The sequence below is a fragment of the Polyergus mexicanus genome, unplaced genomic scaffold (genome assembly GCF_030449975.1).
Source record: "Polyergus mexicanus isolate NDT 795.1 unplaced genomic scaffold, iyPolMexi1.0 SCAF_23, whole genome shotgun sequence".
In the NCBI taxonomy this organism is placed as follows: Eukaryota; Metazoa; Arthropoda; class Insecta; order Hymenoptera; family Formicidae; genus Polyergus; species Polyergus mexicanus.
The window spans coordinates 4,420,195-4,446,318 of NW_027223343.1; the positions used below are offsets into that span (position 1 = coordinate 4,420,195).

Sequence of the window (26,124 nt, forward strand, 5' to 3'; positions counted from 1 at the left end):
TTGTTTTAAGAATGAGAAAAAAGTAAAAACGATTTATTGTAAATATCTTCTACGTTATATTTAACAATTAGGAAACAAATTTTTAAGAAAATTTATAATTTTACATGCGCGTATACAAAAAAATACTTCAATTATAGTTTATTATCGCTATAAGAATCGCTACTAGAATAACAAAACATCACTCACAGCTAACAAAACATTAATAAATCCATAATATTTTATCCGTATTTTTGATCCACAATTATATATTTAGCACGGATATGCACCAACCGGCCGTTTTATCATGGCACCGAAAAGTGAATTTGGCCATGTAATTCCGCCGGCTCTAAAATAGATCTAATTGACGCTACTATACAAGAACAAGAAGAAGCATCTTTTGAAAAACGGCGGCGTAGCATCTCTCAGGCTTCTCTCTGATTTTTTTTTTACTTTTGTGAGGCTTTTTTAGTGTATGACTATCCCCTCCTATGTTCATCTCTCCACTCACTAAGGGAATGGAACGAATCATTGTTGGACAGTATACAATAGCGTCAACTGTAGATCCATTTTAGAGCCGGCGGAACTACATGGCCAGATTCACTTTTTGATGCCATGGTAAAACGGCCGGTAGGTGCATGTCTGTGCTAAATCCATAATTATATCCATAATAAAAAATGCAGAGAAATATTATGAATTAACTAATGTTTTATTAGATGCACGTGATGTTCTGTCATTCTTGTATATACTATGGACGGCAATAATAAGTTATTATTTATATATGTATATGTGTGTGTGTGCATATAAAATGAAATAAATTTTTTGATATAGCGATATTATTATTACAAATAGCTATTTTTGCTTCTAACATTTTAAATTGTGAATATTTATTTCACGATTAAATGTAATAATATATTTAAAAATAAAAAAATAAGATGTTACCTTCTTATATTCATTTTAAATAATTTATTTCCATTTGGAATAAAACAAAGCAAATTGGGAGATAAATGTAAAGAATAACATAATAAAAAATATTATTTTTTTGTAATTATTATTATTTTATTATAAAGGACAATACGTTATATATAGACACAGTTTTTGGAAGTACTGAGAGAGGTGCAGTCTTAAGATTCTAAATAGACTTTGGTCTAAATAGACCACTGTACATACATATATTCATTAAAAAGTAATATTCTTTCTAATTTGTAATATTTACGATATCTAAATAATATTTACAGCCAACGAGAAAGAGTTTAGAGTTTTCTCTAGTTCCCTGAAAAAGTATATACAAGAGCGATCATGTTATTTTGTTCCTTTTTTTACATTTTATTTCTTTGTGTGTCGATTTGTCGTTTCACGTTGTTTTATTCTATCATTAAATTTTAGTTAGTTTCCTTTGAGAAATCACCAACTCGCACGCTAAAAAGGATGTTAAAACAAAATTAAACTATTTAAAAAATAATAGTTATATAAAAAAGATATTAGAAATGGAAAAGAAAAATTTAAACATTCTTGTTATTAGAATATTATTTACTTTGTCGAATTTAACATAACTCGTATTTTAAATTGGCAACTGTATAAATGTAGCAAAACGACAAAACAATACATACATCAGAGTTGCGGTAAAATAACATCATTAACTTTAATAATATGTTACCCATTGAAATGGTCGCATTACAAGATAATAATGAAAAGAATAATACTTGTTTCTATATTTCTTCGTTGAGGCTAGCCATGCAATCTCGTATCGCGAGATTTTGTCATTTATATCTCTTTAAAACTTTTTAAAGTCGCTTATGATTGTATCAGATTTGATTGACTGTAACGTAAATGTATTGCAGCATGTCTCGCTAAGATGTTAAGTGGTATTTATTAGAGTCTCATAACCGTGTTAATACAATCACGAAGTGTTCGCATATAAATATGACCATTGCTCCATGTGCAGAATTTTTGCCGAGATATTTTATATCTACAAGACATCTCATGGAAAGAGTAAACAAGTCACGTATGTCGAAAAGTATTAATGAAAAAAGAAAAGTTAGAGGTGAATGTCTTTTGGTCCCATAGTCACCACTATATAGACGGAAGACAAATAAGCTATTTTCGATGATAAGAAAATGTTTTTAAATGTATAAATTATTTTTTAATTTAAATTCGTGAAATATTTTATTTATTATAATACACACTAAAAAAAAAAAAAATTTTTAACAAAAATATTTTAAATTATAAATTAGTTTTATAGAAAATCTATATTTAATATATATATTATTTATATATAAAAATTGATTACTTATGTGAATATTTAAACTGTTGATTATATATTGTATATAGAGTGATTAATTTTTATTGTAATAAGACGTAACCAGAATATTTCCATTTTGTCGATTTTTTCTTCATTTAACTGTATCTTCTGTATTAAAACTTCTTTCTGATATTTTTATTGTCGGAAGAATTATTGAAAAAAAATATTGCATTGTATAATGCGTTATTTAACATATATATAATCAAGTGAAACAAGCTAGAAAGAGTATAGAGCAACAGAGACTACTATAAAAATAAAAATATTATATTAATATATAAAAAAAAAATATATATTTAATAAAGTAAAAAGAGACTCAAAAGCTGCCTCTGTCTAAAAAAGCTTTGCACACAAAACGCAACTTATTCTTATTTTTTACTTATATTTGAAGAACAAAATGTTTTTTCCTCTAACTCTTTTTCTATCCTTAAGACTATTCAATATACATGTGACTAGTTATTTTTACAAAATTATCTTCGTACGTACGTTATATTCAAAGGATGTGAAATATATATTGCCCAGATATTTATTTTCTTTCGTATTTGAGACTTTTTTTACTTGTATATATTGCTTTTATTTGTTATTTACATCTAATCGCATCTATATATGCGTATCTTCTTTTTTGCCGTCGAATAAGTTCCATCGAGAATATTCGTGAGCTTATCTAATTGTCACAGATATCTATAGTTTGGTCTCATACAATATTTTATCTTCGGTTGCATCGACAGTATTAGGTAAATCTTGGACTAGCAATTGTGTATTTTTTTCATATTGACTGTCACTTTTACATATTATAATTCTATTAACGATGCAAATAGTTTCAGAAAGTTTGACTAATCAGAGGTAGCATTGATCGGTAATTGGTACAATCAGCGTCTTAAACGAGAGATCGCGTGTGTTAAAAGTCCACAAGGATACTTTTTTTCTATAAGATCTTTTTTCGTAACATGAATAGAGCATCTACAAATTTAGTCTCTTGCGGCGCATTACGCCCGAGCTGACCACGCTGGTTTTTACTTCCCTTCAAGAGCCCACGTGCGATGACAGAATACATTCGCAACGTGTTTGCTCACTCGTTAATACGATTACAGAAGCGAGAATCCAACGATTCGTTTTAAGTTAAATCGTGGCAATTTGAAAGCCGTTGCGAAAGTCCATTGTTAAGTACGCGTTTCGCAGCGTCAGGTGTTTCGCGGTCTATATGTTCACTCGTCAAGCCGTCTTTATCCCGTCCATCCACAGCACGTTCCTATTTTTTCTTTCGCAGAGACGTCTCGCAGCAACGAATTGTGATACCGTTCAAAGCGCGTTCTCTTGACATTTTCCAAGCGCAATAAAAGTAAATTGCACAGAAAAATTCTTTTAGATTCTTGAAGGTCTTCTCGATCCTGATCGTGTCACCAATCACGCGTCACGGAATCGAATTGCTCGCTCCCGACGTGGCCCCGATCGGGCCGACGTGTGACGTCACATACCGCCGCTGGAAGGTCCACTTCCGGTTGCGCATATGCCACCGTCGCTACTTTGGCTGACACTACTGTAGCTTACATTACTCGCTTGTCCTCCCGTTGCCATTCCGGAAATATACTGAAACAGAATAATTTTGATCATTGTTTTCTTGCTCACGCATTTCAGATGATTTATCGGGAAATTTGTTGGAAAACAAAAATCGAAGTAGCACGAAATATTCGCGCATAATTTTTCTGTGCTTTCAGTTACTTTTTTTTTTTAGAAACATATACGTATCTTTCGTTTGGACAAAAATAGATTTCTAATGCTTGAACTGCTTGCAATTAAAACGCAAAGGGATCTTATATGAATAGACTTTTACTGTTCCGATCTGTGCATGCTTACAACTACGTTATATTCATAGCGCTGATAATACACATTTTTCGTCTTTTATGTATCTTTTCGAATTAATGTATCTCGCGAATTCTTAATGCGATAAGAATTACCAATGACATCCGAAATACGATATTTATAATGATTTAATCGTGTAATTTATTTTTTAAACGCGTGACAAGCCGTGACGACAGTCCCGTTTTGTGTACAATTTCATTTTCCTTTTATCGCGAATTTCGAAATTTATTAGATCGCTGCACTCTGGGGATTTTCTTAAAACGCCTTTTCGCTAAAGTGTGTTCGCTTTCCTATGAAAAGATGTTGAGCACGTTTATCCGACGCGATAGCCGAGCTCTCCTGTCGTCGTCCTAGGGACAATCGATCCATCGGTTTCGCTTCAAACGCAACCTGTCTCTCCGCGCTTGTTGCCTTCCCTTTAAAGGTCGCCACGGATCAGCGACAAGCTTTACACTTCACGCTCATATCCCATGTACACATAGCTTTGCGCCGAATCGTGCGAACAGTGCGGTCGAAGAGACAACCCATAGCTGTTGAATAGGGAGAGGTGGTTAAACGGTTTTTCGATAGCTTCTGGCCGTAAAGCAAATAATTCAATATTCGGCCGGCCGTGGAAAAAAAATGTCACCGCAAATGCGAACAAGTCGGGATTTCAAATCTATATTTTACCGAGCGAACAAAAAAGTGAACAAAACGGATGTTCGCTTACTCGCGTGTTTAAGGATTTTTCATCATTTTCATACAATACAAAGACAATACATAACTGATGATGGATATGTTTTTAAATTTAAGATTTTTTAAAAAGAATTTTTCTTCACATTTAGCGTTGATTTGAAAGACGAAGAATTTTTCAAAGTATCACGTATAGTTCGTGCAATAATTCTCAGAGAGAAGAGAAGGGACTTGTGAAAAGTTTCGTACGGTCGCTTTGTCTCTCGTCATCCTGTGTCTCACGGGATAGTGACCGCATCGGAGTTTTCTCGTTTGCCCTATCGGATGTTGAATTCCCAAAGGTCAATTGGTTTTCCTTATTTTTGTCTTCTCTTACTTTTATGATCCGATATCTCGTATGTTCGCGCGGCTCTCGTTTTGTTAACACGGTTGTGAAACTAAAGGTATCTATCTAGGATCTAGGTTATTGAAAATAGCACGAGATTGCGCGTTTATTTTACATCTTACATACGCGGACATATCAATTTTGTTTATTATTTTATGATATAATATCTTGTCTTTTGATATTTCAAAATTGTGTAATTATATTCATTGTTTCATGTATCAATCACTGCAATTAATCCTCTCTTATAAGCGTAATTAGAGAGATATATATCATGTTGGAATAAAAAATATTCTATAAAAAATATTTGAAAATTTTAATTTTCACGCTTTTATACTCGAGTTCTTTTTTTTTCGACATTGAAAGAGTGCAATTAAAATATTTAGATGCACATTCGTTAAAAACTCGCGAGGTTAACATGAAAATAATATGAAAATTCGGAAATATTTTTATACTCAAAGAACGAAAAGCTGAATATAAAACGTGTGCGTGTTACAGAAGGACGGTAAACATTAATAATGTCTTTTTTTTTCCAGACTCGACAGTCACAGATCCTGTCTTAATTAATATTATATTTATATATTATTATATTATAATATTATTAATAACATGATTGCATATCATGATTGTTAATCCCGAAATAAATTTTAATAATTAATTTATCTCACTTATTAAAATTAAATATTAGATTAATGTAAGAACGTAACATATTCATAACATAATCTTTTACATTTTCCGCTCAATGATAATGTTATCGACTCTTTTCAAAACCAATAGTGACGACGCGTAAATATAATATATTTTAAATATGATGCGTCTGTGACTCGAAAATACCGAATTTTGATGCGAAGGGCATTATTGATGTAGGTGCGCCATTGCCGTTTTTAACACTTGTAGAATCATTAATGTTCTTTGAGTTATCAAAGTTTTTACATTTTCAAGCGCATTTTATGATCGCGCGCGAATTCTTTTAGAGCTCATTTGCTCAACAAATATACATGGAATTTTACAAATTTTTAAATCAGGATAAATCGAAATTAAAAGAAAACCCGTCAAGCCTTTTAAAAAACTATATCATAAGATGAATAATGAGACAAGTATCTATATCGAGAAAGTGCATCCTATTAGATATATGTGTATACACATACATCTATGTGCTATGTGCAAGTGCGTGTTCAAGATCAAGAGAGTGTCACATTTACTAGTAAACATACCGAGAATTTACATTCTACGGGAATGCGTCGATATTCGTTGAGATGTTCGTCGATCTCTGATACGTAAGGGTCTTGGAAAATACAATAGATACGGGAATTACAGTTGGAAATTAATTGCTAAACTGTATTAACTGCTTTACTAATATTACATTAAAAAGGGACGAGGAAAAGAAAAGATAAAAAAAAGTCTCGAGGAATTCTACGATCAACGATCGACGGCCAGCTCGCGATGATATTCCGTTGTTAAATGTAGGTTTGCTCGCCGGAATTTTCTCGACTTCTTCGTACGTGATGGATCGAATACGCGGAGTAGTACCGTCCGGATGCAAATTTCTGAAAAAAGCAACATGGATACGTTCCCGTACGTAATAGTTAGCGTCAGCAACCCTGTTAATAAAATTGTGACATGTGTGACATATTGCTTGCTTTAGTATTCCCATTTATATTCGTTCGTTAAATTTGATAGAGTTGAAGACGATGGTCAAGATGACGCATGTATCTGCTGACTATTTAAAAAAATTACTAATTAACATTTTCTATCAAATTATATAAAAGAGATACCTATCTATCGGTGCGTATTAACAAAGCTTTGTAATCTATCAGATTTTCCACGTAAAATATAAATTATTTATCCCAATATTTGTTACCTTTATTAAATCACAATATAAAATGCTTTTCTTTCTTCCAAATCTATTTCTTCTCAATAAGATAGTATATTGATTGCAGCAAAGAGTGCTTTTAGTTTTCGATGTGCACATTTGTTTAACGTTCGATAAAGGCATCCTAGTGAAGACAGGCGCATAACATAGCGAGGAAAAATGCCAAAATCGATGTACAAGTTTAAAATAAAGATGTATATCATTGATATTTTGGAGATAGCTTCTCTTATCAAACTGTCATCATATTTTTCATAATATTGTCTAATGAGTGATCAAGCGGATTGAATTCATGTCAGTTTTCATGAAATGCAGAATAATTGTTGAAAAATATTGAATATGTCAAACTCAGAAATTTACATCGATTTTGATATTTTTTCTCTTTTAAACTTGTATCGCAAATTTCATATTTCTAGAAAAAAAGGCTTTTTGATATTTTAAATTCTTTACGAGATATATTCACTTTTTCTTTATTTAAATCAAGATACCTAGATTCCTATCTTTTCAGCATAAATTTGTTTATTGTTTTATTTTGTGAATAAAATGTTTTCACTTCTAACAAAGTTACAGGGCAGCTTACGAGGGGCACTAACGCTAGATGGATTTAGGCAAAATTGTTCTAATGTTAAGAAAAGGTGAATCAAAATCAGGAATTAGTTTTAGGACGATTAAACAAGCCAATCTCAAAATAATACTGTTTTAAGTTTAATAAATCTATTAGAAAGAGACGATAAATAGCGCCTAATTTAAACTTACCTGACTTGGTTTACATCTGAATGCTGGTTGATACCGCCGTTTCATTTTTCTGGGACAACAGTAGCATAGAATTCTGACAAAAGCTCTGAAACATGAGAAAATATAATATATCTTGCAACCTTAGTCAGTCTGTGAGATCATAAAACGAAAAAATTATATTTCTATGAAAATGACTCTTTTTTTATTTATTATGTGACTTAGTCATATAAATTGATATTTTAATTAGATTTGCGCTATTGCGACATAGACAAGTGCGTTGTGCAATGTCACGACGCAGTATCGTGACACCAAATACATTTTAACGTCAAGATTGCATGACGGTTATATTTTTTTTTTCAAGTATCGTGTGTACGAATATTTGCATAAAGATCATAGCAATAAAAATGCGACACGCGATCGATGCTTATGTGCATTATTTGGATATCACCAAAGGATCCAAAATCTTTTTTAGTCTATATTAATGCGTTCTTTAGTACATAATTGACTTATAATAAACATTTGTTGCCGATAATTTTAAATAGTTTTAAAAATGACATACACGCGCGTGTTTATATACATACCGTTACGGTATATTATTATACAAATAGGGTGCAACGCAAAATGTACAGTAAACAGATCATCTTTCTAGCGACTGCACGAATGACATTATAATTGATATTTACACTCTTTCTCTTTGATATTATCTATTTAGATTATATATCTTTACATTTTTACGGGTCGAGTACTTGGATAGAATATTACGCGACTGTTGTATTTGGAATCGTCGAAGCAGTTGAGATACAGTAAACGTAACTTGTCAAGAGACAATAGTGTAAACGGATGTGAGCGTATCGAGGCAACATGAATATAGATATTAGATTGGATTTATTTGACTTTTATCAGCCGCAAGACGTTCGAAATTGTTTCTTCTTTCTTATTATACTAATATCAACTGTTTCCGCTATTGTGACACCGTTACAACGTTCAACCGATGGACGCATTCTCTGGAAAAATTTTGTGGAAGAGCAGAACAAGCGTGAACAATCATCAAGATTAATAGCCTGTGCAGTGCCGTTCATCGAGGAATATTTCGAATATGCGGGTCAAATATCATTCTTGATCTCGGTCTTGCTAGACGACGCTTCCGCTTTCCTGAAACCGTTAATGAGCGAATTACCAATAAGCAGCACTGTCTATTCACTATCATTCGTAGAGCCAACAGACGCATTAGATACGTACGATGTTTCTGAAAACATCGTTATTCTAGCAAAGAGCGCAATCACTCTCGAAACAAACTATTCCTATTTCGTCGATTACTGCAAACATGAGTGCACTTTTATAATAATGCTAACGAATCTATTCGTGGACGAAAAGAGTTTCTTGATACAGGCCGGCGAGATAGTGGAACAAATGTCATTGCAATCCATGTTCAAGCTCGCAATATTGGCGTTGATCGAAGAATCTGTTCTGTTCGCCGGTAGCATTCCGATTCGGATGGAAGAAGTGTACGTGCTCGCCGAGCCAGCGCTTCTGGGCAGATGTCAATGGGAGAGTGCCACTGCGATTCGATGGCAGCGTTTCGGGACTGAATCGTCGTTATTCGATGGCTCCGTCGTGAACGCGGCGATATATAAAAATTTTCCGTACGCGTATATGATCAATTACAAGGATCATTTGAGATTCGGCGGTGTCGAAGGTTCGATGGTGGAAGAAATCGCGAGTAACATGAATCTCGAACTGAACAGGGATGTGATCGAGTGGCAGCAAAACATTACGATGCATACACAGCTATATCTTAGACTTAACAACGCAACCGATGATTTGATATTTGGTGGTCTCCTGTGGGATCCCAATGGAAAGACCAAGTACATGACTTGTTACGGTATGATACAGGTCGTGTGGCTAATACCAATGAAAACGAACGTTTCCTTCCGCGGTTTAATAACGCCGTTCAGCGCGAGCGTTTGGTACGCCATAATCTGCACATTGTTCCTCAGCGGACTCGTAAAGCACTTCTTAATTCATGAGGTCTCATTTCTGGACATGGCGGCTTTGGTTCTCGGCGTGGCCATCAATCGTCCGAACAAAACTTCCAGCAAAATTCTATTTATATCTTACAGTTTATTCGGTTTCTTTCTTACGCAGCTTTATCTAGGATCGCTGGCCGATCAGCTCCAGAGTGCGACGGATAGTCAGATCGAATCCATGGAGCAGCTGGTTAAATCGGGGCTACAGATAGGTGGGACTGAGCGATTAGCTCAATTATTGCAGACGCCTGACAAAATCGACCAGGGCAACGTCGAACAAACGATTCGCGAGCATCTTATCATTTTCAAACAGCAGGATTATATCGACTTGTTTTCAGAAATAATTGAGGGAAGTAATACTAGTCTAGCTCTTCTTGTAATGTTAAATCTGACCGATATACGCCGTTTGTCCCAGTTGAAAAACGCTCACATTATGAAAGAAAACGTGGGCAGTTATCCGTTAGCCCTCGCCACTTGGCAAGGGTTCCCATATTTGAATGAATTTAACTTCAAAATCCAAATGCTCGTTCAAACCGGTCTCGTTGAATTCTGGTCAAACATGGCGGCATTGAACAAAAGTTATATCACAATGAATGATGACAAAGATGATTCTTACATTGACATGGATGATCTTGCACCAGCTTTTCTTCTTTTGATCATAGGATATTTCGGTGGATTTTGCCTGTTGATTATAGAAGTTATCTTGTATCCATCTAAAGTGCTTTTATAAATTCATTTTTGTATTATAATATAAATGAGTATTTTTGCAATAACCTCGCAGACCGTAATCTCAGACTTTCTTTTCTCTCTCTCTCTCTCTCTCTCTCTCTCTCTCTCGCTCTCTGTGCATATTTCTTGTTTTTATTTATCTTTTCTTCAAACAAAAAGTGTTTGTATCAAAAAGTTTATTTAAATGGTTTTTCAGTATTTTAATATCTGGTATCAGATACATAGTTTTAAACGCAATAAATATTCTGCGAAAATTAATCCTCGATCGAACCAAGAATAAAAAGAGAATGCAATTTCATTCATTTATATTTGATTTAAATGTTTTATTTTGTCTGAATTGAACATTGTTAAGAGACGACATCGCTCTGATGTTTGATAATTTTTGAAGATATCTTTATCATATAGATTCTGTTGTGTGAAAAAATTTTTCTAAGTTATCAAAGCGATAACTATCCCGGCTCATTAACCGTTTATAATAAGTCTATTAAGATCTGCGAAATATTTAACTGCGCCTCTCGGATAGAAAACTCGTCCCACGGCGAGTTAATTAGAAAAGTTCAGAGTTAATTTCATTAAATCTTTCTATTTAGCTCGTCGAACGAGGTAAAACTTGCAACGGTAAAATGCTAATTTTAAAACTTGCAATATCATATTATTAACTACGATTTAATTTATGCACGTTGTACCTTTTGTAAGCATCTGTTTGTAACACATATCACATGCAATGAAATGGTCATAAAATTTATAATACATCTATCTTATTCTGTTTTCGTTAATATATAATTAATCATTTTGCAAACTCATATTGTTAGATTCTTGCGATAAATATCATTGAATGAAAAAATAAAATCTTGAAAAAATCTGAATATTTTTCGACAATTTATAAAAAAATATTTATAATTGTAATTTATAGATCTAGTTTTGCAACATGTTTCTTTTTAAGACGTTAGAGATCAAATTTTTATTCCGAGTAAATTTCATCTCAGACAACGCTCAGAGACATTTATTATTTAAAATGTTATCATTTGTTAAGAATGTGCATTTATAAGAACGATAATGAGAAAAGGGGAAAAAAATATATTTTATAATGTTAAAAAATATTTTATATTATAATGGTTTTAAGTTTTAACTATATATACATTGGTAGCTGCTTAATACTGGTTTAATAATAATGGTCAAATCTTGTTTTTTTTTTTTTTTTTAAATACTTGTTTCCTCGCAGTTGTATTCATGTTTCATAAAAAATTTAACAATATCTTTTTTTTATTCTGCTATTTGCTGTCTCGAATTTCGTGTTTGATTAAATTCAACCATGATATTGCAAAGCTTATTTAACCCGGTGCACGATTGATCGTTGCCAGATATTTGGACCGTGATATTTACTTTTATAGAGTACATTTTTGATTGACAAAAATGCTAGCTACATTACAAGCTACTGATAACTAAGTTACATTAACATAAGTTAAAGAAATATTAATATTACAATGTTATATTTAGAACAAGATCGTTTAAAAATTATTAACTATATATCTTGACGTTATATATTTTTATTTAAAAATTAAAAATTTATTTATTTTTAATTACATTTTTTTATCATCTATTATTGGCTGGTTCAGTATTTAAACAAATACACGTGCTAAATATGTATATTGTCGTTCTTATACGTGTATAATCTTTTAATTGGGAAAAATTTTATGCAATTTTACATGATTTTTAAAAGCATGTTTAAAAACTTGAGATATTTATTATATATTTAAATATATAATATAATTTTTTCTACATTTCTTATAAATGATTAATAATATTACAATAAAAGATTAAACGTAAATTACACAGTAGGTATACAAGAAAGAATATGTAACTGGTAATTTTCGATGAATAAAATAGAAAGGATTAAAGTATAGGCGAATATTATTTCGTGTCTCATACATTAGTAGATTAATGGCACGAAAATATAATTCTTTCGATTAACACGGGAAAAAAGTTAATTTTACTCTTTTTGCATCGTAGCACTATTACACGATCGATCTTACGATACATCATCGGTCGGATTACGGTCACATTTTGCTGGACTTTCGTGCGAGTACGAAAAAGTCAAAGAACAAGATGATGTCGTTAATCAAAACGAATCCGAGCGTGATTTCCGGTCATCGGGTTATTGACGACAAAACGTATCGCGGGACGTAAAGTCCCAATTGGCGTGTGACGCTCGTGTAATCAGCTATTGGCGTCGAATTTACGTTCTAATGACAGCGAAACGTGCGCCGAATGCATTTCTGCCCGAATGCAATCCGAGCGGAGTACGCGACATACCAAACCGGAAATCGATGACTATGTCGCGGCATTATAATGAATATTAACGCTGAAACTGTTAGAGAAAACTCCCATTATATTTCATGTAAAAGATGTCATATTATTTTGACAATTACAGAAGCGATTTTGTAACAGTACGTAAATAGGAAAATAGAATAATGCGATAAGCGACATTTGAATAATAAATTCGAAACACTGGACATTTAATTTATAGACAGTATCGGTGAAATGTAGTTATTGCTTGAAAAAAGGTGGCGGAAGCTATGGCAAAGAGTTATCCGCACAACTTCAAAGATTAATCGAGCTGATAAGATTTATTTCGCGCATAATTCGGCATCGGCAATAGAAAGCTAGCTCACAATATATAATCGAAACATATGCACGGATGAGCGCAATCTGTGATATATCCGTTAGCGGAGGCGGCCAAAAGTCAATTCGGTTTGCGCTACGCAAAGAGACATAGTAATCCGAGAGTCAATCCGTCCTTTCTTTCTCTCTCTCTTATCTCTCTGAAGTTCATGGTGGAGCAAACAAAGATAACGGAGTTAAGAAGAGGACGTAGAGGGAAACCAAAGAGAGCCATAGTTGTAGGGAGAGAAAACCGTAGATTTACGACTACGGCTTACCGAACTTGATCTTACCTTCTAACTCTATATCCTCTCTTTGTTTTTTCCCCTCTTCATTTTATTACTCTTAGTCAGGCGAATTACTCCTTCCCCCTCCTCCCTCACCCTTCTCAATCTTTCTCTTTCCATATTTTTAGTAACGAGTAATAACAGCGAGATATATACAGACGTTTTGGCGCCGGACACGAGGCGACGCGACGTCTCGACGATGTTGAATCCAGATTTTGGCGACTATGCACTGCGCCATTCGTATGGGTCTCGCTTTCATTTTTATCTTTCTCTTTTTTTTTTCTCGCAACATGAGTGTGTGTTTCGCATCGTCGATCACGAAAGAAGAAGGTTGTTAGAGGAAGTCAATTACTTAGGCAGACCTTGGCATACTTTCGAAATATATAAGGCGTTACGAATTCATATGTATTTATTTAATTTAAAACTGAAAATCGTACATGGTGTTTAATTTTTTTTTTATTTAATTTGTGAATTAGATAATATTGATAACCTTGATCACTTCGATCATTGACAAGAAAGAAAAGCGTACAAGATACGATATTAAAAAAATAAAATATGTATATGTGTGTGATTCGTCTGTACCATCAGACAAAGAACTTTTCTTTGTAGTCTATTCTTTTTACAATGTTTTCATAGGTGGGGTCGTTATTTTGCTCCACGTAATGCTTCCGTTCTTAATTGCACTTTAGCTTATGCAAAACATAATGAACGGCCTAGATCTTTATCGCGTTATTGATCGTGACGCATTTATTATGATTTTTCTAGCAATAACGTGAAAGGTTCGATAAAGTACAAGACGCGAGTAAAAATATTTATCATTTAAAAAAAAAAATCGTTTTTTCTACGTTTCGTTCGCATTTCCGCTTCTGCTTAGTCACGTTCATTCGATACGAGTCGTGCATTACACATTTATAAATCTGTATAAAACACGTGTTTGTTTTCCGTTAACCACATGCAAGAATTTCGTGTGATACGTTTTCCTCCGATAAGACAAGACACACGGTTATCAACCAGTATAATCAACAACGAGACAAGATCGTTCCTATTGCCGTTTAAGGGTCGAGCTATTATCTTATTTCTGTCGCGCGCTCGATTTACATATTGGTCGTATCAGATGGCCGGATAAAAGAGGGAAGAAATAGATATTATTTGTGAGGAGTGTTCGTGATTATTCGCAAAACAGCAACGGAAAATCGGCCGTCCTTGAATTCAAAGTTTCTTTATGAGATCGGTGACCTGGTTTTGCTCGGTCCACCAGCTAATAGAGTATTATCGGCTGCTTTCCTTCCTTCGTCCGCACTCCTCTTTCTCTCCTCAAACCTCAAATATAAATCCCGATTTGTATCTTCTTTTTTATTAAGGAAATATCTTTCTCTCTAATCTAGATATCACAAAATATATACCTGTAATTTTGATAATGCATACAGCAATGCCAGTATAATAGTACGCCGCCGGGCTTTTATGTTAAAATTTATTAAGCACATTTATATATCTTATAATAATATATATATATATATATATATATATATATATATATATATATATATATATATTATATAAAAAGAAATATAATAGTAGAGATATATAAACTTTTTTTGGAACGATAAGCAAATATGTAATTTGAAACGTAATATCGGAACCAAACATAGACTTTTATCATATTTTACAATAACTTTGTCTGTAGTTGTTACGTTTTATCATGGATTATTTGTTGAAACATATCGGACTTTTTTTTAATGTCGGCTTAGGCAGAGAAACGTATAGGAACCAAGTAATGTTGACGGAGAGATGAAATAATCCACGCGATGCAATATGAAGTAGAAAGTTTAAAATGCGAAATTAAAAATTTTTTTTAACGAACTAATAACAACAATCCGTGTATTTCAAAGTTCTTATGACGTGTTTTCAGATGACATGTGGATTAATTAATTTCATACGATATGTGGATTAATTGTTTCCGCAAGTTTTTACATAATTTAAATTTTGTTTTTACAAATTAACAAATTAATCTCGCATTACTTGGGTTTCGATAAGGATCTCTTAATTTTATTTATCTCATTATTTATCTTTTTTATTATTTTTTGTCATTTGTGCGTTGTTATAAAAGATCTCGGAAGAATCCACATCTATTTCAGCCGAAGCGGAACGGAACGCGTACCTACATTCACATTCTCTATGTACTCGCAGAAACTTTTAATTGCATCATACTCGAAAAGTCTTTGTAATTTCAGTGAGGAATCTCCTCGCGCGTATGGTTCGTCGCAAAATAAACAACGACAACTTCCAAAACTCGCGGCAAGTTGTAAAATTCATTAATCTTGACTTTTAGATCGAACATAATTAAGCTTGAGCTGTCAATTCTACAACTAAAATCGAAATTTAATCGAGAGTTTGACGTTCCTTTATTTAACATTTAAATAGACTCGTTATTATAAATGCAATCATGATTGTCTCTGGTTCGTGCTTCGATGAAATCAGCTGAATAAGTAACCCGTCGTGTTTAATAAAGATGCGCTACTTTGTTTAGGTGCTACTTTTACTTGTAAAATTTTACGTCAGATATAAAGATATTGAAAAAAGAATTACTTGAATTCCGTTTAACCGGCTTGATTATAATTAATCCGACATGAGGGCGTTTCAGAAAACATGGAACACGGATCAATGCGGTAAGGTTCGCGCGTCTCGCGTTCTTTCGTATAAAATTAAACCAGCGAAGCTATCTCGTTATCAGAGAATAAACGATCGAATCGCATCCATCATTCTTTTCGCTACTCTCTCGTTATAATGTCATTTCAGATCGCCGGCTTCTTTTCGCATGTACAAAGTTGCAATTACCTGCCTTTTATTAATATCCGCCCGTTTGGAACGATCGAACTATCCACGTTTTACAACCTAGAAGATAGGCCCTCACAGCCCTATGTTATACCATAAAGAAAGCACGCGGTCTATTGATTTTACATTTACCTGTATGCATGGAGTAAATATCCGTGAAGCGTGATAGTTACACGTGGGATTGCTGTACACAACGTCGTTTGGCGTCAGCCAAACCGTATCGGCTCTCCTCTATTCAACGTCAGCGTTACATCGCCCCCCATCATGTAGCATAATTTGCTCTGCCACGCAATTTGTGATTTAACATGCGAACATGTCCACATGGCAGAGACAGATCGGCGGCGTTGATCTATTGCTTATTGCTCGCAAAAGCAATGTACACGGACCGTTTTACCAAATGTATCTTCAAATTTTTTATTTCTTATTCAGAAAATCCAAATGTCGTGTATATATTAATAATTATTGTATTTATTTTATTTGATGTATAATGTTTTTAATTTTTTGTTTACAGCTTATTAAATTTAATTCCTTACATCTAGTCTCTTTGTGATTCTAATAAAATCTATTGTTTTATAATATTATTTTAATTAAAAAATAATTAAAGAGGCTTTGATACTTTTATAATTAAACATTACACTATAAAAGCTGAAATCTCAAAAACGCTGCCAATTATTGCGAGAAGTTTTTTTTATTCGCCAGAAATGTAATTTTAAAGTATTAATCCAGAATTGTTATTTCTAAGACAACGTGTCGAAATATTTCTAAATTATCTTACACACACACGATATTCATTTTACTCTTCCTTTTTGATTATAAATCTTTTTATTAGCAATCCATTATCACATTGGGGATTAGCACGATATTGTTAGGTATTTTTTTTTGTAATAATACAGCGATTTATCAATCTATTTCTTTCCTTATAGTACTGTTCTGATCATTTCGCAATTATACAATCCATTTAATTTGTGTTAAAATAAAAATTAAGTAGAAGTTTAATAGATTTATTATTATCTCTTCGTTAAAAAATAGTGTATAATATCGAATGGCCTGAAGCAAATATTTTATAGAAACTCGTGCGTTGTAAAAGTGCAAAGAAAATTCTCCGTAACTATACTATCAAGTCGGGAAGGTATTTAAGATGATAAATGTTTTTCACGAATGCCAAGCGTCCCGGTAGCGCTCCTCGAGGCTCCGAGGGAAGAAAATGTCGGATGCGCGGGCGTCCTGAAACTTCGGGCTCATTTCACGCGAACGAATAAAAGTAATTTGCTAAAGGGTCTCTGCCTAATCCACCCACAATCCCCGCTAGCCAAATTCTCTTTTTCCATCTCTGTGGAAAATCCCTGCTATCCTTTTCCCTCTTTCTCTCTCTCTATTTCTCTATATATATGCATATATATATATATATATATATATATATATATATATATATATATATACACGCTTTCCACCGTGCATATACGTTTTAAAAGGGGAAAGCTCCTTGGAGCTTTGGTTTAAAATCGATCTTACAATCTCGCGAGTATTCTTTTCCGACTGGTTCTTTTCCTTTCTTCCACAAGTATTTACCACCTTCATCGTTTTCTTCGATCTGTTCAATAATTACGATAATACGTGGTGAACAAGAGGAGAGGGAATAATATTGAAATTCACATTAGGAGAGTACTGACAATTGGGTGTGAGAGTAATGTCAACTCCCGATAATAAATTGTAAATTATGTGCATTTCGTGCTCGTACACCTGGTGACATGTATGCATATATAAATGCGTTAATATTCTAGCATCACTATTCGCATTATATATATATATACATATATATAATACGAGGAAGGGATGTGTGGGTGAAGGTAATATGTATATCTAGCCGACACTAACGTTCGCTACTAAAAAGGCAAACAGACCATACAACACGTCATAGAATTTGCTTATTCGTAGCGGAATCTTTCTGGCATACGCGAAACACCAGTCGCATACGATATATTTAATGTAGCAATGTTGTGTGAAAGCTGGAATCTTAAAAATGTTGATAATCATTGCGAAACGTTTCTCTTATAACATCGTAGAAAATAGAATGCAAGTGAGAAATGTCAAAAGTGATTCTGCAATCTCCCTCTCTTTTTCTATATACAATATATATTAAAATATTTTTAAAACATTTATATTATTCTAATATTATACATAAATAGAATGAGTCATCTAACTTATGACCACTTTAAATTACTCGCAAACGTATATGCAAAAATGTTTCAGACAAAAATTCGCATAATATCAAAGCGGATGTATAATCAATTTTTTTACTCTTAATTTCTATTAACAATTTTTCATTAACAGATTCTTTTATACAGCAAACAATTTATGCGCACAAGTAATTTAAAATAGTTAAATTAGATGTTTCTTCCTGCATACATAAAATGTTTGAACTGGCTTCAAAACGTCCAACACTTTATCTCTCTTCTTTAACATAATAAAAAGAAAACAATTTACTTACGTAAGTATCAAGCGACGTAACATTCAAGTATTTATATTTGGTTTTTTACTTCTTCATTCTTTTCTATATGTAAAATAAATGAAGTATCTATTTGCAAAATATCAAAATACTAATCAGTTAAATCAAAATTATTATTTTCATGCAATGAAAAAAATGTTTGCGAATCCAATTGGGAATAATATTATTGCGATAACATGTGTTATTACAATACTGTAGAAAACATACCAAGGCGAAACAGGAGCGTGTGAAATGTGTGGGATAATTGTTTCGGCTATTCCGATTTCCGGAAGATAAAATCAATTAACGGTGCGTACAAGGACTCACCTACGAAAGTCTCTACTCCAACAGGCGTATATTACAGGATTCATTCCGCTGTTAATCCAGCCGAGCCAGGTGACGGCCGCGGACACGATTTCCTCCTGCCATATACACTTCGTGCAGAATCCTGACCATAGATTCACAACGAAGAACGGTAGCCAACAAATAATAAAGACACCCATAACGATACCAAGAGTCTTCGCCGCCTTCTTCTCCTTGGCAAACTTGGCAAGTTTCCGCGATAAAGAAAAATTTTTGCCCAGATGCTGCTTGTTGTTGATCCGCACGGATGGCACTCTGGTAAGACCGTTGTTGTGGAGTGCCGTTAACGGTTCCTCGAAATCCTGAAGATCCTCAGGTGTGCTCGAGGCGGTGCGAAATAGGTGTCTGGCATCGGTGTTCGTGGACACACCGCCCCGATGCATCCTGAGCGTGAGCTCGAGCTCACCGGAAGCCATCATCACTTGCTTCGTACCGAGTTTCAGACTCCTCGTTTGTATCACGGCAGCGCGATAGATTCTGTAATACGTGAACACCATCACGAATAGCGGCAGGTAAAAGCTAATTGTCGACGAAAATATCAGATAGCCGAGATTCTCTGTGAACGGACACTTGTCTTCGGGTACTTGCTCGGTCCGTACCGCACGCCACCACGCTATCGCAGGGAAGGAAATAGCGCTCGAGCAGATCCACACAATAGCGATAAGGATCGCCGCGCGTTTCCTGCTCATACGCATCGGATACGTGAAGGGATCGGTGATCGCCCAGTAACGGTCTAGGCTAATGACGCACAGATTCAGGATGGATGCCGTGGAGAAGAGAACGTCCAACGATCGCCAGACATCGCACCAGTCTATCGTGAAGAGCCAACGATTCTCTAGTACCTCGTATATCGCGCTAATTGGCATCACCACCAGGCCTACCAGACAATCGGCGCAGGCCAACGAGGTCACGAAGTAGTTTGTCGCTGTGTGAAGATGCCTCTCGCGAAATACCGCGAGGATCACCAATGAGTTGCCAAAGACAGTAGCTACGGAGAAGAGCAACAAAACTATCGCGAGACCAATTCGATCCGTTGCGAGTCCCCAGAGATCCTCGTAGGTGTGATTAAAGGGCGGTGGATAGCTCGTGTTGTAGAAACTCTTGTCGACCAGATCGTCGTTTAATATGTTTGCCTCGTCTTCCAAGCTCAATAAATAGATCTTGCTGTCATTCATGTTTTGCCTTGCGCACCCGTGCCACTACGACGACGGTCCCTTACGACCGTAATCACCCCGACGTACGATCGTCCAAGATGATTTTTGCGACGTTCTCGAGGCTGAACGTCAGAGTATCAATGTCGCATTTACGTTCACGAGATCCCTCCTTCTCGTCTGTTTTCTCATTTTGTTTTCTCATTGAGACACTTTGGAAAATCATTGTAATTCTAACATTACCGTCATCTTCTTTTTACATATTTTTATTCAAATTAATCACACGTAAAATATACTCCGGTGAGACAGTCGGATGTTCAATCAATCTTCAAGCTTTCGTCAATATATGATTAGATTATATTTTATAAAAACGGACTATCTCAACACACTTGTCACATATCTGTCCGATGACATTTGGCACAATCTCTTCGGTTGAGATATTAAAATAAGTACAGAACACACGAAATGGCATAATCGAGAGATGTCAAAAGTTCAGATTTCTTCTATTAATTATCTGTCTTTCGAATACCTGAAACAAATAAGTAAGTTTAAGAAAGTAAATTTTTTTTTTCTGAAAAAGAATGAACAAAATCAGACGAAAAATCTCGCGAGTCAGACGATTTTATTCTTTATTATATCTTGAGTGTCTTTGCAATCTATTGAATAAATATTTTTTTTTCTTGGAAAAGATCTAACTGACGTTAATTTCCTTCCTCTTTTTCCGAAAAAATAAGCATTCTTTTGAAATCTATTTAATAGCGGATTCTAATTGATTTTTATATCAAAACAAATAATCGATGAAAAAGATACATTGTAAATAATTACGTACTTTTTCTTAAAAACAATAATTTTTTATACTAATTTATTTGTCTCATTATTCTATACATAAAAGTATTACGGTAAGATTATCGAAAACTGAATTTTTTACGAGATATTTTATTTTTTATATCAAAATATGTCAGATATAAAATAACTTAAAAAATACTTAATGAAAAAATACTTTATTATAGTGTTTTAAAAAGCTCTCGAGACAAGCTCTAAAAATATGCAATAAAAAATGGGGGTTTTATTTAAAATTTTAAAGTTACCCCCTGCCCCCTTCAGAGGGGGAGCGGGTATTTACAGTTTTATGTTTACATAGTTAGAAAGGCCCCTCGAAAACATGAAACTTTCTCCTGAACAATTTTTCGATTCGACAAATATTGTTTAAGTTATTAGCTTGTAACACTTTACGTGGGCCACCCTGTGTATCGTGATACAGAATATTCGATTTAATGAATATTTTCAAAATAGTTGTCTTTATGCATTTTTATGCATTTTACCGCATTCGTTGTTACGGATTGATGGCAAAGCAATCAAAGCGAAAGACAAACGCATATCCCAACGTAATCTAACTTTAAGCGAATCTTCTCGCCTCGACAATTTTATTGACCAATATCGACGGCTGCATTTTCTGCCTGGGACATGACAGCTAAGAATCTCCCTCGAGACATGACAAACTCTTTCGAAGCGATATTAAAGCTATCGCGCCGCGTCATCCTATTTTGCATATAGGTCTCCGATCTTCTGGAAATCGTTTTCGCTCACAGAATGCAGATATTCTATAGGTAAGAAATTGGATTGATACTGGATTGATTCTTGCATACATCGATATAACTACTTAATCGTAATATATAAAATATATATATATATATATATATATATATATATATATATATATTTCTTTTTGGTCAATTTTTTGTTTTAATTTAAATTAATCTTAATATAAATATTAACACGCAAATAAATCTGAATTCTATACTAGTTCTCTATTCATACCGTATGTAAACAATCAGTTTCAAAAAGCTTCCACATTCTCTCTCTCTCTCTCTCCTTCTCAGCGTTATAAACCACTCCCTGACTATGTCTATTTATGGATATTCATCGTTGAGTGATTATCACGATCATCTTTGACCCCGCACCCTCGCGTCCTCGTAGCCTCCCTCGTTTTAGCAGTATGCAATATATATTCGATCTTACACACATAGCCGTTGAAGAAGGCCGCCGTTGAACTTGGTCATTACGGATGAATAGTACCAATGGCGATCGATATATAAAATACATGCATAGTAGTATAAAAAAATAACTTCTTTATCGTAGAACGGCCAGCTCATTAATGAAGAACACATTTTCCTGGAGAATCAAAAATATCTGCTTCTTCGAAAGTGTTCAATGTTAAAAACACTTTTTTTTTAAATATGCGCGTAGAAATAAAAAAAATTAGTTTTAAACTATTTTCACAAGAGTTTGTCGCCTAAAAATTTATTTTTTATATTCAAATTTTAATAATATTTTAAATTTTCTTGTTAAATGCAAGATATATTTTATCAGGAATCAGATGCTTCTCGCGATGATAAAATTATACGATAAAGTAGCAAATAAAGCTGGCACAAAATATGTGGTTTATTTATATATATATATATATATATATATATATATATATATATATTTAACATGATTTGTGGTTACATTACAAACATTATACGATGAGAAAAATATGTTATAAATGTACGCTTACATTTAATATTTTCTCTGAAACATCTAATTTCTGCAAAATAACTGTGTAACTATGTTATTTTTTAAACTTACACATTATTTACGGATTTTTAAATGCGCAATATGATATATGTATGTACATATACATATACAATTGATTATATATAATTGAAATAAATCATAAACAATCCGAAAACAATTTTGAGATCTGAAATATGCAATGCAATACTCTAAATTCGTGTTTGTAAAACGAAAAATATTTCTTTCAAAGAACAAATCCTTATATCGCGCGTTTCTCGATGAGCATCAAGTTAGACATACCTATATGATCCCTTTCCCCTGTTTCTTTAGGAACTTACGAAATTGCGATAGGAGGATCAAGAGTAGGCAGAGATAAACTTACGTAACTGATCGGGAAAGAGTAAGAAAAGACATGAAGGGAAGAGGAGCGAGAAATTGAAAGAAAAATTTGAGAGAACAAAACATAAATACTTTTTGAAATTTATTAAATACGTACAACATGATAGAATATATGTATGTCGATATTGTTTTAAATTGTTTTAAAATAACTAAGTCATTTATATAATCTAATAAAGTTTAAAATAATTATTTAAATAAACGTTTTTATCATTAGATACATATTTTCTTTTATTCGCAATAATTAATAAAGATTATAGTAAACAAAATATGATAACGTTACACATACATGCAAAGTGAATCAAAGATGAAATATCGAGAACATATAACTGTCAAAAACAAAAATCCTTTATCATATAATTTTAATATTGTATTTACTAAAATCTTTTGTCACGAGATACCGAAACGACATGAAATAATAGCATAAATTAACGTTTGCTGAGTCGAAGAGGAAAGAGAAATCTATTTTACAAGGCTTGATATCACATTCCCGTTTGTATGACTCCGTCGCGGTCAATTGCAAAATTGCATAAGATTGGTACCAAATGGTAATCATGTAAGCCGGAAGTCAGTGGGTGTCAATAGTCTATTAATCATTTGTAAGTCTTCAAACATATTCGTTCACTTTACACGTGTAAGATTTAGTTAATCTTCAGTAAAGAATATCCGTCTGCATGGATAGATAAATGGTTATATTAATGCTGAATTATTTTAATAACGAGAATGAGAATGAATTTTGCATCACTCCAATATCGAATCGATATACGAAATAGTTCGCTATTAATAAGTGCATTATATCTCGCGCGAATTTTCTCTTCAGATTTCAGAGAGATCTCAAATTAAATAAGATATCTTCAGATTTCATATTAATAATTTTTGAATTATGATTCTTATCTTTTACTCTTGCATTAGACACGAATGACTAATGTGACGTAATGAATTAAGGGAAAAATATCCCAAAGAATTTTCTCCTTTCATTTCATAATTAAATGATTCTTCATACTGACATAATTGAATGATTTAAATCCGTTTTTTGTTAAATGTTTCTACATGGTTCAGAGATTCAGGATTAAACTTGAAAATTACGCGGCGCAATTTATGAGCATGCGAATATAATTGCTACATATGGTACGTGTAGCTTGATGCTATACGGATATCATTTTTTTCTCTTTTAGTCTTTAAATTCTTAAATTCTTAATTAGCACACAATGTTACTTTTATGCAAATGTATTTTTTGCAAAAAAAGGAAAAAATAAACACGAAATTAAAACACTATATATAAGAAACTTTACGTTGTTAGAATATTTTTCGTTAACGTTAATCTGTTCGACTAACGTAAAAGACATGTAACGTTAAGTAATCTTTGCAGTTTTTGATCGAATGGCGAATGTTCTTTCAATAGATTTTCAATCCTTGATAATCCCGTTTTGTTACAAAGTAGATATCTCTTTTGCCGCTGTCTTTCCCTATTCTCGTTGAACGATTTGACGTAAATTTTACCTCTTGAACGTCTGAACATTACAATGTGCAGTTTTCAATACAGAACGTATTAAATGAAATATTCGATCAAACGTTAAAACATTATTTAAATATTGAAAAAAGTATATAAAGCTTTAAAAGGTAAAGATTCAATTATTGGACGTGATTGTAAAAGTGTTCTTAATATTAAAATCTGCTCTATGTGTACATTGGCTAAATCAATTTTATCTAATATTTAATTATATTATATATAAAGTTGCAGAAACTGCGTTAATTCTTTTCGCATAATATATCTCATTTCGAAAATGTATGCAAAATATTTTTCTATACAAGAAAGTTTGAATTATTTTATTCAAATATAACGTAATGAATCTAGGATGTTTTTAAAATTGACATTAAAATAGAGAGAGAATTTAGGATGCAACCTTCCTTAACGGATGTTTTGCATATCTGATCGTATTTGCGTTAATTTTTGAGATATTTAAAATGTTTGATTTTTAAGATAATCTAAAAAAAATAAATAAAGATAATAAAAAATTGAAATAAAATCTAATATTGATCCGCGCATAAGAAGGTTGTTTTTTTTGTTTTGTTTTTTTCATAAATTATTATTAATAAAGGAAGCTACTGTTATTTATAATTATTTTTTGTATCATCTAGCATAGAATCTCCTTTATGGATAGCGTGGATATTTTAATGCAACAAATGTGTGGAAAACTGAACAATCAACGATATTGCAGATCTACTCATACGGTGATTTAATTCATTCAATCAGTTAAATTGAAAAAGAGTGTTCCCGAGACGGTAGAAAGAGTGCTATTAAATAAAGAAGCGCGTGAAAGGGGTGGAGGGAGGGGGTTGTACGCACCATTGTATATCCTACGTGCATCGTAAAGCAATTCATATGTTCTTTCTTCCGAGGATAATAACGCGGGTACCGCGATCGTTCTCCATTAGCGCATCATCGTCGAATAACGCTCGTTAATTGCCCCCTCCCCCCTCCCCCTCCCCCACCCCCCTCCTTCTCTTCTAATCTGGTATATCCCGCTTGCAACGTGAATCGTCAAGGTCACGGCTTCTCCCGATCGCCGATTCGATTCAATCGATTCACCGGGATTGATGTCACGTTGTTACGATATTCGCGGCACAAACGATGATGACAGCGACGGTGCTATTGATATCAGCTGTGATTCGGCTCGCGTTGTCGGATGTCGGTATCAGGCATGAGCGAACGGGAAGGAGCATGATCGAGGAAGGGTACGGGAAAACGTACGTGACACGTTCTCGAATTTTCCCTTTAAACGGCGCACATACATACGCGATTAAAAGCGGGGAAAGGGGTGGCTCGAACGAGAAGAGCCTCA

The 26,124-nt window shown here is 33.5% G+C and overlaps 2 protein-coding genes across 4 annotated transcripts; one reads left to right on the forward strand and one right to left on the reverse strand.

Annotated features, from left to right (window-relative positions):
* Window positions 1–1,078: 1,078 nt before the first annotated feature.
* Dop1r2 (dopamine receptor 2) lies at window positions 1,079–25,732 on the reverse strand. 3 transcript variants are annotated; one of them, XR_011448331.1, is made up of 5 exons: window positions 25,629–25,732; window positions 19,143–20,858; window positions 7,816–7,900; window positions 6,404–6,736; window positions 3,781–3,862 (listed from the first exon to the last, which is right to left on the reverse strand). XR_011448331.1 is itself a non-coding variant. In XM_070312875.1 (4 exons), the coding sequence occupies exons 2-4, from the start codon at window positions 20,351–20,353 to the stop codon at window positions 3,743–3,745; spliced, it is 1,416 nt and encodes a 471-aa protein (XP_070168976.1). In that variant the 5' UTR covers window positions 20,354–20,858; window positions 25,629–25,732; the 3' UTR covers window positions 1,079–3,742. The 3 variants fall into 3 exon arrangements, 2 of the variants coding, with proteins under 2 accessions (XP_070168976.1, XP_070168977.1); XM_070312875.1 differs by lacking the exon at window positions 6,404–6,736 and having other exon boundaries at window positions 1,079–3,862; XM_070312876.1 differs by lacking the exons at window positions 6,404–6,736; window positions 25,629–25,732 and adding an exon at window positions 23,186–23,240 and having other exon boundaries at window positions 1,079–3,862.
* LOC138942561 (uncharacterized) lies at window positions 8,597–10,663 on the forward strand. Its single transcript, XM_070312874.1, has one exon. The coding sequence runs from the start codon at window positions 8,656–8,658 to the stop codon at window positions 10,549–10,551; it is 1,896 nt and encodes a 631-aa protein (XP_070168975.1). The 5' UTR covers window positions 8,597–8,655; the 3' UTR covers window positions 10,552–10,663.
* Window positions 25,733–26,124: the final 392 nt, after the last annotated feature.